We start from the raw sequence: 14,278 nt of genomic DNA, 5'->3' as shown, positions 1-14,278 counted from the left end.
CGGGAAATGCTCATGAAACTGATCTTGAAGTACGTGGCGACTGCAGGCTGCATAAGAATCCCTGGTAAGAATAATTAACCTACTTTGGAGGATGGATTTACTTAGGAGAGCCCCACCTGCAACGAGGCTGGGACCAAAATCCTCTCGTTAGAGTTGGACATCATTGCCTGTATTTGCCTGTTTTTAAATGACCTCCGTCAATACACATTACTTTTACGCTACATTATATATCATGTCATATCATGTTACATTACGTTACATTATATTCCACTATATAGAGACTGTATTTGAAAAGAAAATGAAGCGTAAGATAAAAACAAGTCCTATCGGTCACGGTGAAGATGAGAGACGGCCAGGTAGGCGGTACACCTTAGAAAAGCCCTGGGTCGCTGTGGACGGGGCTGCGACATCCCTCAGGGACCGCGGGGCGCGGGACCGCACGTGCTGCATGCAGCCACGCATCTGCAGGCGGCCGCGGTCACGGGGAGGCCTGAGCCTTTTAACTGGAGCCGGACACCAGGCTGGTGAAGAACTCAGGCTCTGCCCGGCTGAGTGACCACGCTTACTGCCTCCTGCCTCTGTCCACAAAAACCTGCCAGGTGTGCAGTTATATCCCAAGCAGTCTCCTGGATGCAGGATAAAAATCCACCTTCACACAATTCTTTGAGCCCTCAAAGGTCTAATTCATAGCAAAGAGGGGCCTCCCGTGGGAAGTTGTGTTGCTAAACATTTGGTGGCCAAAACTTTGTACTGCTCATCACTTCAGAGAAAAAAGGAAGAAAACCATGAATGATGACAATGAAAACGTTAGCCACATTGATGATCATATCAGGCACAAGATTTGTTGCTACACTAGATTATTTAAACCAAGACTGGGGCTTCCCTGGTGGCGCAGTGGTTGAGAGTCCGCCTGCCAATGCAGGGGACACGGGTTCGTGCCCCGGTCTGGGAAGATCCCACATGCCGCGGAGCGGCTGGGCCTGTGAGCCATGGCCGCTGAGCCTGCGCGTCCGGAGCCCGTGCTCCGCAACGGGGAGGCCACAACAGTGAGAGGCCCGCGTACCGCAAAAAAAAAAACCCCAAGACTGACATGGTTACTTAACTAACTTCTTTACCAGAGAATCCTTCTGTGGGTAAATCTTCAGCCCATTATGCTTTCATATTTACAGGCATTAAAGATGCAAGTAGTGAAAAAAAAATCTATTTCCTACTTTTTCTCTACAATGTAAGAAATGCAATTCTGGTAGAAATGAACATATAAAGGATGCCAAGGCACACAGCCGGTGTATTACAACAAACCGGAGAGTTATTTCTTAAGGATGATGTTTACATGTTACTTTTTGTCTTAGATCATCTACTGGGAAAACAGCTCCCCTAAATAGTAAATATCCCAGCGACAGCTGGATGAGGCTTCCTGATGAGGAAATGATGCCCTGGGGGTGGGGGGCACGGCTGGTCCCAGGTGCCCCCCTCCTGGGAGGGGAGGAACACGGGATAGAGACCCCGCCACCTCCAAATCGTGTGATTCTGGGTGTGCGGCTTCACTGCATTGTGACTCAGTTTCCTCATTTGTAAAATGAGGATAAGGGCACTTAAAACGTGTGCTTGGGGTTTGTCTTACCTCCCCCCCCCTCCAGGAATCTGTGATCATCCCGACGTGAGTCAAACGACATAAATGCATCAGCATGGAAACAACAGCTGCTCAAACTAAGGCACCGATTAAAGCTTAGTTTCTAAGTCAGTGTTTTTCAAACATAGCATCTTGGTGTAAGAGAAGAGGAAATAAAATGGTGTCGGAAACCACATTCTGAGGTTTGAAACCAACCAGGCTAACTCTGACCAGGGGCTATTTCAAAATGTTGTAATCAGCGTGAATGTAATCCATGCATTTCTGTCCTGGTCACCCCGCACACTCCCGCATTCCCTCCTGTATCTGCTGACATTCGAGTGATGGAATCAGAGCTCTACTGAAAGAAAGGATAGAGGAGTGACAGAAACTGGGCTCCAAAGGACAATCCGACAGGCTCAGAAAGCACCGTTCGGGACCATTTGAGTCTTCTCTCCCAGCCAGGCTCTGGCAGTAACCCACACACAGCTGGCCAGAAACACCCGTGAAGTGACCGTAACGGTCTATTAGTTACTTACTAAACAAAGAGATTTTGCCAGAATAATATTTTATTCCTTTAGAATCAACAGGACACAACTTCTTTCCTTCAAAGAAAGGAGCATGTATTACCTTTGGGCTTAGAAAGTTGACTTATAAGGAAAACGGCTGAAAAATTAGTTACCAGGCATGAGAACACAGATGAAGTCATTGCGAAGACGTATTTCACATAGAAGCTCTCTCCACATCATGGAGCGGTGTTTCAATCCTCACTGAAATGAGAATTCTACACAAGGAGCCATCCTGGGGTGATGTTTGTGGTCCCCAGCAGGTACCAGGCATCCTTGGTCACTAACACGATCACAGGCTCTTCACGTAGTGGGAGGAACCAGGGCTGAACAGAGACGTTAAGTCTTTCTAACCAGATGGCAATTAATGCTCAACCCTCATCCTCGCCGCCCCCCCTGCCCCCCACTTAATCAGACCTAAGCCAAACCTAGACCAGAAGACTCCTAACACACCTCCAATGCCAGTTTTCATGGAGAAAACGACCAGAAATGAATACAGCTGACGGTGAACCTTGTGCCAGCAGCACCTCACGTGCATTGACGGATTTAATCCTCACATCAACAATGCTGTGAGGTAGATACTATGACTGACATCATCTCATTTAAGTAGGAGGAAACAGAGGCCAGGAAAGGTTCCCCAAGGTGACACAGCCAGTGGAGTCTCAGCCGGATGGGGTCCCAGAGTCCAGTGTCTGTGCTCCCAGCCACCACATCAGGGTCCTCTTGCTGGCAGTACCCTAGAGACACCCGGATACTCATGCCCAGACCGCATCCAGACCAGGGATTCGAGGAGTTGACCCAAAGCGACCCCAGCATTTTGTGGAAGTCCTGCAGGCCATTCCAGCTTGTGGCCCAGGCTGGGAACCACCTTATTAAGGTTTTGCCAGCTCACTAGATGGGGCATATGGAGATCAGGCTTGCTTCACTTGTGGTCTCATGCTTGGGAATACACTGACAGTCTTTTTTGTTTTGTTTTTTTGCGGTACGCGGGCCTCTCACTGTTGTGGCCTCTCCCGTCGCAGAGCACAGGCTCCGGACGCGCAGGCTCAGCGGCCATGGCTCACGGGCCGAGCCGCTCCGCGGCATGTGGGATCTTCCCGGACCAGGGCACGAACCCGCGTCCCCTGCATCGGCAGGCGGACTCTCAACCACTGTGCCACCAGGGAAGCCCCACACTGACAGTCTTTTAAACCAAATTCCTCTACAACACAAAGTGGGGCGTCACCCTTTGGAATTCATTATGTTTGGAATTCCTTACGTAGAACTGTCACCTGCGATAATTCAGTGTTGAGTCACGAATACAGAAACTTTGTCAATCAGAGACATTGAACACTTTGAAAGGGTCCTTAAGCGACGGGGGCACAAGCAGCGCCATCCATGCTCGCGAGGGGGGCTGCGGGTTAGGCTGGGGGTGGCTCACGCCTGCCTGCTCGTCACACTGTCAGCTGCTTCAGCCGTTGACATTCTCCTTAGAAATGGCGTGCCACCTCTTTAAAGAAAGGCGGGGGCAGGCACCTGACCCCTCCAAACCCATTTAAAGGAGAAACAGAGCTGTCGTAGACTATTATCCATTTGCCAAGTTATTTGGAATCCAAATGACGACGACGCTCCCTTCTGTACACGGGACAGCCATCGCGTTTCTGAGAAACCATCCGGAGGCTTGCAGTCATTGCCGTGGGTCCTCTGCCGCCCTCTCCATTTTCCCCTTTTCAAAGTAATTTCACTATTGAAGTTCCTGGTCTGCACTCCTGAAGGGCACCGCTCTCACCCACATTTCTTTTCTAACCCGTTCTTCTGATTCACTAATGAGCCTGCAAACTGGTGATGCTCTGAGGATGGAGAATGGCTTACGAATATTCGAATCTCTCAGGCTAACAGAATGCAGAGGTGTTGGAGCCAAAACAAATCTAAACAACTGGCTTCTTTCACAAGGGAGGAGAAAAGAAGGTCTAGAAAGCTCAGAAGGCCCCTCGGTGGCTCAGAGACCTGGCCTCCGTGCTGGACGTCCTTGGTCCTCCTATCGTGGTTCCAAGCACCACCTCACACAAAGGACTGTTTTGTAAATCTTCTATATCTTCTCTTAGGGAAATAAGTTCTGATTGCACTTCTGGGGAAAAAAATCTGTTCTTTAGTGATGGGCCATTTTGAAAAGCTAAAATAGTAGATGATACAAAATAACGTTTGGTTCAAAAGCTGGCTTTTAAAGGAGCACTCGGAAGTGGGAAACTTTTCTGACTTCACGCGTCTAAGTTTTACGCTTATATGGCTCACTCTCACAACGTAAAAATGATTTTACATAGTCAAGCGTATTGTTCTGGAATACTACACAAAAAACTATATTATACAAAGTCAAACATGTTCTATGTTTGTTGAAAAGTTGAAATAGAGAACGCAGAGAAGAAAATAAAAGCTCCCAATAATCCTATGAGTGTTTTCGTTTTGGCATATTTCCTACATGCATGACATATATTCAATATTCGTACACACCTGTACACGTGGAGGCATGCGTGCATTTAACAACATCATTGTCGTTCTGTAACCCAGTTTTATATCCCGCCTAATCCATGTAACCTTGTATCAGGAGCACTTTCTCAAAGACACTGGATCGGATCATAAACAACTGTGGAGACTTGCGTTCCCGTGGAAGCTGAGATCACCGAGATGAGTGTTTGCACACGCGCTAAGAGGTCAAGGCTGAGGCCGATGGACGGGCTGAACAAGGGCAGCGCCGGCCCAGCTCCTGGCTCTCTCTCACGCCTCCAGAGCAGGGTGAACACACAAGTTCCCCCACGGTTCCAATTTCTCTCCCACTTCTCCCTCTTCCTCCTTTGGGGGCAGGAGAGGGTGAGATGGTATTTGATGGGAAAGAAGGAACAGTTACAACTTGAGGAGAAAGGGGACAATTTAAGGGCACTGAGCACGTGCTGGTGAGGTTATCAGATGTGCTGATGGAAGGTGAGATGGGCGGGGGATCTCACCAGGAACAATCTGGTCAGAGGATGAGCTGACATGGCTTCTGCTTCGACCTGCCTCGTCTTCAACCACAGGGAGCTGCCCGCTCTGTGTCTGAGAGAGTAAACCTCCATGCTTTGAGGATGAAAGAGTGGGTTTTAGCAAATGGCCATGTTACGTACCAGCTGTTCATTTGAAAAATAACAGCTTTACTGAGATATAATTCACGTACCACTCAATCCACCCAACGTGCACAAATTGATGGTTTTTTTTTTTTTTTTTTTTTTTTGCGGTACGCGGGGCCTCTCACTGTTGGGGCCTCTCCCGTTGCGGAGCACAGGCTCCGGAGGCGCAGGCCCAGCGGCCATGGCTCACGGGCCCAGCCGCTCCGCGGCATGTGGGATCCCCCTGGACCAGGACACGAACCCATGCCCCCTGCATCGGCAGGCGGACTCTCAACCACTGCGCCACCAGGGAAGCCCAAATTGATGGTTTTTGGAATATTCAGAGTTGTGCAACCATCACCACAGTCAATTAGAAAACATTTTCATCACCCTCAAAAGAAACCCCATAGTCATTAAGCCACCCCATCTCCCTAACGCCCCAGGCCCCGGCAGCCACTCATCTACTTTCCGTCTCTGTGGATTCTCCTCTTCTGGATTTTCACATAAATGGAGTCCTACAATATGGGAGACTTTGGGACTGGCTTCTTTTTACCCAGCATAATGTTTTCAAGGCTCCTCCAGGCTGTGGCATGCATCAATATTTCATTTCTTTTTATTGCCAAATAATATTCCGCTGTATGGATGTACCATACTTTATCCATGAGTTCATGGATATTTGGGGGTTTTCCACTTTTTGGCTACTGTGAATTAGCTAGTGCTGCTATGAACATTCATGTACAAGTTTTTGTGTAGATGTATGTTTTCGCTTCTCTTGGTTACACCTAGGCTAGAATAGTTGCGTCATGTGGTAACTCTATTTAACTTCTGAGGCAGTGCCAGAGAAGCTGTTCACTTTTTTAGACAGTCCGATGACCTTGAACTAACATGTTTAATTTGATTTTCTATTGCTATGGAACTACTGTTTAGTGAAGAGATTATTTTATTCAAAGTTGGGGATAGAAAGTCAAAACCTGCTTTGTTTCCTATACATCTTTTAACGAACAATTCTTTAAAATTATATTATTATGAGGATCTTGGACTATTTGGCCACGATCAATCGACAAACAATTTTAGAAATATTATTATAGCTACAATTAAAAAACGTTCACTATAAATAGCACGGTTTAAATTATGTTGCTGAATTTAAAACTCCAGTGTCAACAATAAACTATAAAACCAAAACTATATCATAGAACCCAAAACTTTTGTGTACGGAAGAATTACTGGGACAGTTTGTTAGAAAACTCAAATTCTAGGCTCTGCCCCAAGAGATTACGATCCAGTAGGCCAGAAGTGGGGCCTTGGGATCTATTTTTAACAACTTTCCCCAAACACACATAGGTGATTCTGATGTAGGCTCCAGTCTGGCCAAAGTGGGCAGTTTTTGTATTTTCTTTCATGGGTTGTGCTGACAGTGTCAACTTGATTGCTGTTTTCTATAGAAATATTTACCCATCCTTTAAGAATTGTCTCGCTCACCTTCTAAATCCTTTTTTTTTTTTTTTTTTTTTTTCAGTATGCAGGCCTCTCACTGTTGTGGCCTCTCCCGTTGCGGAGCACAGGCTCCGGACACGCAGGCTCAGCAGCCGTGGCTCACGGGCCCAGCCGCTCCGCGGCATGTGGGATCTTCCCGGACCGGGGCACGAACCCGTGTCCCCTGCATCGGCAGGCGGACTCTCAACCACTGCACCACCAGGGAAGCCCTCTAAATCCTTTTTGAATGGCCTCATGTGGAAGAACTCTTTCTTCCTTTGTATCTAAAATGTTTAGGTCTATATATATTTGGTCTATGCATTTATTGTTCTATATTATTGGTTCTGTGTGGTTCAAAATATATCTTATTTACCAGCTAGACAGTAAGTGACCTGAAGGCAGAGAATGACATATTTTTGTGCTGTCCCCTGCATGTAGGTGCTGAGGACATTGTGATATAAGACCTACAAATTCAAGAGCTGCCTTGACATCTCTGAGTTTCATGGGCCCCAAAGGCTTAACCACGAGTTCCCCTGCCCTTGACAGATATGCCCCCCACCTAGCAGGAAAGGCTCCCCACCCTGCTGGTTCCCTATAAGCCAGACCAGCTGTACCCCATCTGGTCTTTAACCTAACATGTTCAGTTCCCTGCCAGCCCACAGAACTATTCAAACAAGCCCATCACCTCTTCCCTGGAACCAGGGGCCACCCCACCCTCTTGTTACTACAAAGCCTGCATCTCACAGTCCCTGCAGCTCACTCTGCTTCTGTGCAGCCCCTCGTGGCCCAGCATGCTGTGCAGTGCCCTCCCCCCCCAGTGATGAGTATAGGTGACTGATAAACTGTCGTCTCACCTGCCCAGGCCAGGTGTTGTGTGCCCAGCCTCTAGCACTATTTAGGACACGGGTCCCTCCCTCACCAGTGGGTGAACAGGAGGTGGTCAGAGCTGACGTAGTTGGTGCTCAGCTGTACGTACTGCTGGCTAAATGACCCTGAGCTTAGAATAGAGATTTTAGATAATAGCTTACCTTGACCTGAGTTATGTGTGTACACTTCTCTGGAGGGGAGGAGTATAGAAGCAGGGAATCAGGTGTTGGACTGAATTTCTAAAACCCAGTCCGGGGGAAGAAAGGGAAATAATACAGCCGTGAATCACATTTTGTTTAAAACTGAGCAATCCAGTCTGAAGGATGAATTTAAGCTGATTTGTTGCCCAATGCAGCCAAAACAACCTCTCTTGCTTTCCTCCTCAGTGCTCTTTTCCCCAAATGGTACGTTACAGCAGAGCATATGTGGAGGATGGTATTTACACAATATGGCCTTCCCTCTGAAGATGGTGGAAATTGTGCAGGGCCCTGTTAAACACTCAGGAGCACGCCTGTATTGTGTATTATCCATCAGAGAGTAACACGTCGACATACAGAAATCATGCAACACTAAACGGAACGTCTCTTTCCCCCAGTAACAAGCAGAGGATAAACCACAGTTACGTGTCTCCCCCTCTGTGACCTCTCACCTTTCAAGGTGGCCTTCTTCAGAACCTTCATTGCGTAGAGCTGTCCAGCATCCGATCCCTTGACCTTCCTCACCAGGAACACCTGGTGAGAAAGAGAACACAGAACACCTGCAGTTGATATGACTGTAAATTCATTTTCCTTATTTGATTTGACACGGGGATACACAGGGAGTTTAGGAAACTCCAATAAAATAAATACACTGTAGGAAAAACCTAAATGTAAAATCTTCTCCAACATCTGGGATGTCAGGAAAAGTTCATCTAATTTATTACAACCCTGTGAGGAGCCGTGTTACGTGTTCGTATGAAGAATCACATTTGTTTTCGGCACCACTCACTTTCTACGAAACATTTTATATCAGAGGGAATAGCACCCTCCTTTGAAAAAAAAGACCAGTTGTTTAGAAAAACAAACACCATTCAGAAGTTTTCAGGGAGGTCATTTGGTTTATTGTAAATATGCCCTGTAAATCCCCAAGGCGAAGGCCACCCTGAGAGTCACTGCCAACCACACAGGACACTCTGACTCTCAAGATGAGCTAGGCTCTCTTATTTTGATTTTTCTTCACCCAAATTTCAGCTTTGAGTAGCTTAAGTTTAGAGTTGGAGCTGGTTTCTAAATGGCTCTTACATAATCTCATGTGGACACATCTGCTGGGATACATTGTGACGTGTATCGTGGAGGAAAAGACAATTGTTTGAGAGGCTGAGCTAAAAAGACACATTCATAGTTGTTGAACAAAATTAGTAAAAAACCAACCAACCAACCTGGGGTATCCGTTACGAACAGAACACCTTCCACGCAGATGAAACAACAGTATTTGCTTTTCCTAACAGTATTTACCAATAGATGCAAAAATCTGCTATCGTGACAGAGACGCGGGTGCAGATGACATGTGTGTCCAGAAAGCACAGGTGCTGCCCGCGTGTGTGCTTGGAGCTCCACCGCGTGCAGTTGCCACGGATCGCGTTCAAACCACAGGGGCTGCAGGACGGAGTGATCTACCCACCGTACTGCAGTGAAGACGACTCATTACCCCAAGACGAGGCATTCGTCATGGGAACGCTAGTGACAAGAGTAAACCCCCTCTTTCAAAACGAGGGGACAACGGAGAAAAATGAGGACAGGTATATGCAGGATGTGCATTCAGGGAATACCCAGAGTCGGTCTTCTCTTTCCCCCTTTTCATTCCTTTCTCCGCCTCTTCCCCACAATATAAGGGGGGTCCGTAGGAACTCACACATGAATATGTATATGAGGTACATGCGTGGATTCAGAAGTAGGGAAGACTGTCCACTCAAGTCCACACGGAAGGCCGTGCTCACATGGCATCTGACCATGATGGTTTAGTTTCAAGGATGCAAATCTTGCATGGATCGCTTCTCATGAACCTGTTTTCTTTTACTGCAACTCAGGTCTTATTAATAAAAATGAGATGATGGATAATAATGGCTATCTATATTCATCTGTTTTAAAAAGGAGTTCTACTTTGATTTTCAAAAGAACAGGAAAAGAAACTCCACACTACCAATATTTGTCAGGCTCCTGCCACACGCCAGGTCCTGCAAGAAACGCCCTACAGCAAGCAGAGCACCCAACAGGAGACAAACGCATTTCGAGAGAAACAACAAAAATACGGTAACAATTGACTTAAAAGTGGATTTAATACGAGTGAAGAGCTTGTCTCTGTCTGCCCGGCGAGAGCCCTCCCGTCCGAGGCATCCCGTACCTCTCGCCTCTTCATCCTAACGTGATTCAGGAACACATTCTAATGTAGTGAGATAAGTTCCCAAACGACTGGACAATTTCAGCAAAGACAGCTGCTGAATCTCTAACACTTAACCCAGGGGACCTTTCATGTGCTCCCGCGTTTTATTTTTAGAGCTGCTTCTTCAGAAGCTCAGCCGAGACTCTGCAAAGCCCTTCCGTGAGCACACGTGGCGACAGATGCCGTGTCACCCGCAGCTGCCCTAGTCTCCATGTATTACCGCGATCAGCCAAATCACTACCTCATTCTCTGAGCGAGATTTTCAACTCTGTCTCAGAACTGGAACCTGGCAACTGGTCTGCAGCGTCCCCTCAACACACGAGCCTGGCAACTGGTCTGCAGCGTCCCCTCAACACACGAGCCTGGCAACTGGTCTGCAGTGTCCTCCCAGCGCACGACCCAAGTGGATGGCGGCTGTGCGCTTCCAGAGGACGCCAGGGTACCAAACTTCCCCCCAGAGGAAGACATTTACAGATAGTCACAGGGGAGCAAGGACGTTTCTCATTGGGGTTTGATCCCACCTCAGAACGCGGTATCACAATCCGGTCCTTATCTGCCTGGGGAGACCGAGGGGCGGGTGACGAGCCAGGGAGGGGGCAAAGGCTTTGTTTCCACCTTCCTTGAAGGTCTCGGGGAACATCTGGGCAGAGCCACGCATTTTAACACTCGGACACCCTCTGCCCCATTCCTCAGAGTGTTTCACTGCCTTCCCACCGTCTGCTTGGCCGTTAAGGATAGGCTGTCTTCCTCTGGTCCCAAGCACTACCGACCCCCTGCTCTCCGGCCATCACTGAAATAATCATGGTCTGACCAAATTACTAATGGCCGGAAACTGTCCCCATTATTCCCAGCAAATTCCTCCGGCAAACGGGCTACTTGGCTCCCTGGGCTCTGCAGGGTGGAGCGTGGGGATGGCAGTGCACGCTGCCCCTTGTGTGGTCCCGTCTGGCCGCCAGCCTCAAACATCCCTGTGACAGACCCTAAGCCTAAGCCGGCCCCCCCTTGGGGTTGAGCGCTGCTCCTTTCCAGCAACGATCTTCCGGCTGCACAAGGGGAGAGCGGGGGCTGACGAAGGGGAGTGAAGGGTGCGGACGGAGGACAGTCACTTGGGCGATTCCCAGCAGCAGCGTGCGGCCAGCAGCAGGCACGAGCGAGGAGGTCTTGGTGGCATTTTATCCATTTCCGCGTCTCCAACAGCTGCAGTCACTGAAGGGGTGAGACAAAGAACACAGGGACCCGGTGGGGGGCGAACGTGAGCCCGGAGCCCAGGTTCACGCCAGCTCCCTACGCTCTGGAGTCGCTGCAAGAGACGTCTGTGTAACAGGAGCTTCCTCCAGGATGCAAACACGTAGTCGTGCCCTTCTTCTCTCTTACCGAGAGCAAAAGGAAGATACCCCTGCATCAGGACATGTGATTTCCATTTAGAGATGAAGAATAAAATAATATGGGCAGTAGGACACATGGATTTCCCCCTTTTGTCGTTAGTTTGGCTTTTATAAAACATTCATAACAAATACTGCTGTGTGGACACATAAGATTTGTCATCATGGTTCTCTAGTGCCCACCGTTCACAGGGGATGTCTGGGTGGAGCTTTCCAGAGCCCTGTTGGGTCGGCACAGCAGCCTCGTCCACCGGGAACCCTGAATCTCACCTCCAGTGTCCACGACGGTCCTGATCCGGTGACCAGGCCCAACACACAGGCAGTGGTTGAGCTCGTGAGTCAGTAGTTAATGGAGGTTAAACATCTGTAGGCGTTGCCACTGCCTCTTCCTTTTATTTCTCTTCACTTACTTATTTTACTTTTAATCTCTTAATTTATCTGTTTATTTATTAATATCAGAAGATATTAATCTTTTAAACTTTACTTTTTTATGCCTCATACAATGATGGCTGGGAAGGAAAAGTGTGGAGTGTTACGAAGCTTATCGTTCCAAGGGGATTCCGCCCAGCACCAGGATTTCACTGGTTTCCCAAAGAATTTTTTTTTTTTAATCAAAATTGAAATTCAGACTTTGCAGGGAATTGGAAAAAGTCTTTTCTCCTTTCATTTTTAATGCCCAGATCTCTGAGCAGGGCGTCGTCAATGTAGCTTTTGTTCAGCCGAGTTTTGAACGGACAGGCTCGGATCCATTTTCCTTGAGCTCAGAAGGCATTTTCCATCTCTGCTGCTTCCAGACACCCTGGCGGGAGGGCGCTCGGTGAAATCAGGGTCCTGCAATAGGCCGGGGTATCAGCCAGTGCCCACCCATCAACCCTGGGCCCCGCCTGCGAGGTGGGTCCCCATCTCCATCACTGGGGACAGAGGTGATTCAGGGGCACTGGTCCCGCGTGTCCTCAAGAAACAACTTGTGGGCAGCGTCTCTGAAAGGGAGCAAGGGGCACCTTGCTCGTCCCTATTTCCACGTCATGGTTCTTAGAGAAAGACTTATGCCGCTTCATCTTTTTCCAACATTTCTAATTAATGGGAAGACAGTCCATTACCACATAAATAGGTGTTACTATGTCACTATGTTTTAGTAACAGCTTTTTACCCTGAGAGCCTGAAATCTTCATTTCCCTACTTTCATAAATGCCTTATAAACCGTATGAAATAGCCATTTTTGGAGGCCACAACACTTTGAACACTGGTAATTTCATATGGTTCAAACGAACATGTCTGTAGATACATTAGTATAAACACATGTTCCATACCACATTGTGTAGAAAAGAAAAAATAAAATAAAAAAACATTCTACCTTTTAAGAATGGCAAAAGAGAGGTTTCACAATCAAATTTTCGTGGTCTGTAAGAGATTATCTAGAACATCACTAACAAACTATTAATCCTACATGAAATCGACATGCGCTGGATTTCATCTTGGCACAAAGTCCTATGAAGACTGGGGAAATTTGGTGAATGTCCACATACCACATATACAAAAATAGTTACTTTAAAAAGCCAGGACTCTGTTCTGCTTAAACTCTAGGAAAGGTTGGCTTCATGGTTTACCTCAGGCCCTCATGTTCTAGAAATCTTAAGTCTGTATAATTTCTAACAGTTACACCAAGGACGTAGAGATATTAGCACTGCCCTGGAATAATTCACTTGTCCTCGTGAAAGATGTATTGACATGGTGCTGTATGTGGACGTGGCCCTATATAAAGAGACAACTATTTCTCATTTCCTGAGAGAAATCAGTTCTCATTTTAATTTGAAGGTGAAAAAGAAAGGAAACGAAAAATTCTAGTACACAGGTTCATCGTAGACGATTGCTAGACGTCTAGGAGTCATGTCTTATTTAATCCATAGAATAATTACAGAAAGTAGTTCACATGATGTCCCTTTCATAGACGGGGAAACTGACGCTTGGACAGGCAAAGTATCTGCACAGTTTACACGGAGGGTGAGGGGAGCCAGCCTGCAGTCCCAGCCTCTTTGACTCCTTGGTGACGGTCACATGAACCGGTCCCGAAGGGCACCACCTTCTCTGTTCCTTTCTTCCTTGTTCTCCTACTTTTTCCTTCTTTTTGAGAAATACTTGTGGGGTATGCACTTCTAAAGATGCATGGCTCAAGTTCAAGGACCCTAGCCAGCACGGTGACACACTAAAGGCCCACGGAAGCTACAGGAGAGGGAAGGTGTGTGGTGTCCCTAAGCTCAGCTCCACGGTCACGGGCTTCAGGCAAACCGAGGCCCCAGCTCCAGCCCCCACGGGACCCACCACGTGGGCGCTGCCTGTACTTCTCATTCCCTCAGCCTGGGGCCACCTCTCCCTTGGGCTCGGGAGGCACCTCTGCCGTCTCCTTCACCAGACATTCAAGTGCTTCGCCCTGACGGGCGGGACCAGCGCCAGTGGAATGAGACCCGCTTGGAGGGAACCATGGACCTAACTTACCTTTCCATAGGACCCTTGTCCCAAAACTTTTAACAGTTCAAACTGGGAAGGGTCGGCCTTTTCAAAGCCTGCTTTCACATGATGACTGATGTCAATCTCCTTCACGATGCCCTCTTCCTGCAAGAGAAAAATGACAAAAATACAAATCAAGGGGTTCCTCTGGATTCGTCCTCTGAAGTTACAACAAGTCAGGTACGTTATGGATTTTCAGGATAGGAGTTTAAAGCAGTGACACCACAGAGCTTTACAAAATCAACTTGCTTATTTATACCAAGGATTCCGTTTGTGAGCCTGTAACTGTCTCCTTTCCCCATGGAGTTGCGTCATGTGGTCTTACCAATATCTCAGTGAAATCCA

General features: G+C 47.7%; 1 protein-coding gene across 4 annotated transcripts in view; it reads right to left on the bottom strand.

Annotated features, from left to right (window-relative positions):
- The window catches only part of RPS6KA2 (ribosomal protein S6 kinase A2), a 338,356-nt gene that overhangs the window by 71,869 nt on the left and 252,209 nt on the right, over positions 1–14,278 (bottom strand). For 3 of the 4 annotated variants that reach the window (XM_065888700.1, XM_065888701.1, XM_065888702.1), the window contains 2 exons: positions 13,922–14,038; positions 8,278–8,359 (listed from right to left, as the gene is read on the bottom strand). In XM_065888700.1, coding sequence (XP_065744772.1) covers positions 8,278–8,359; positions 13,922–14,038 — 199 coding nt within the window. Of the gene's footprint in view, positions 1–8,277; positions 8,360–13,921; positions 14,042–14,278 lie in introns of all 4 variants that reach the window. The other variant, XM_065888703.1, reaches the window with a different exon arrangement.

The sequence above is a fragment of the Phocoena phocoena genome, chromosome 12 (assembly GCF_963924675.1).
Source record: "Phocoena phocoena chromosome 12, mPhoPho1.1, whole genome shotgun sequence".
Taxonomy (NCBI): domain Eukaryota; kingdom Metazoa; phylum Chordata; class Mammalia; order Artiodactyla; family Phocoenidae; genus Phocoena; species Phocoena phocoena.
This window is presented reverse-complemented; position numbering and strand designations above follow the sequence as displayed.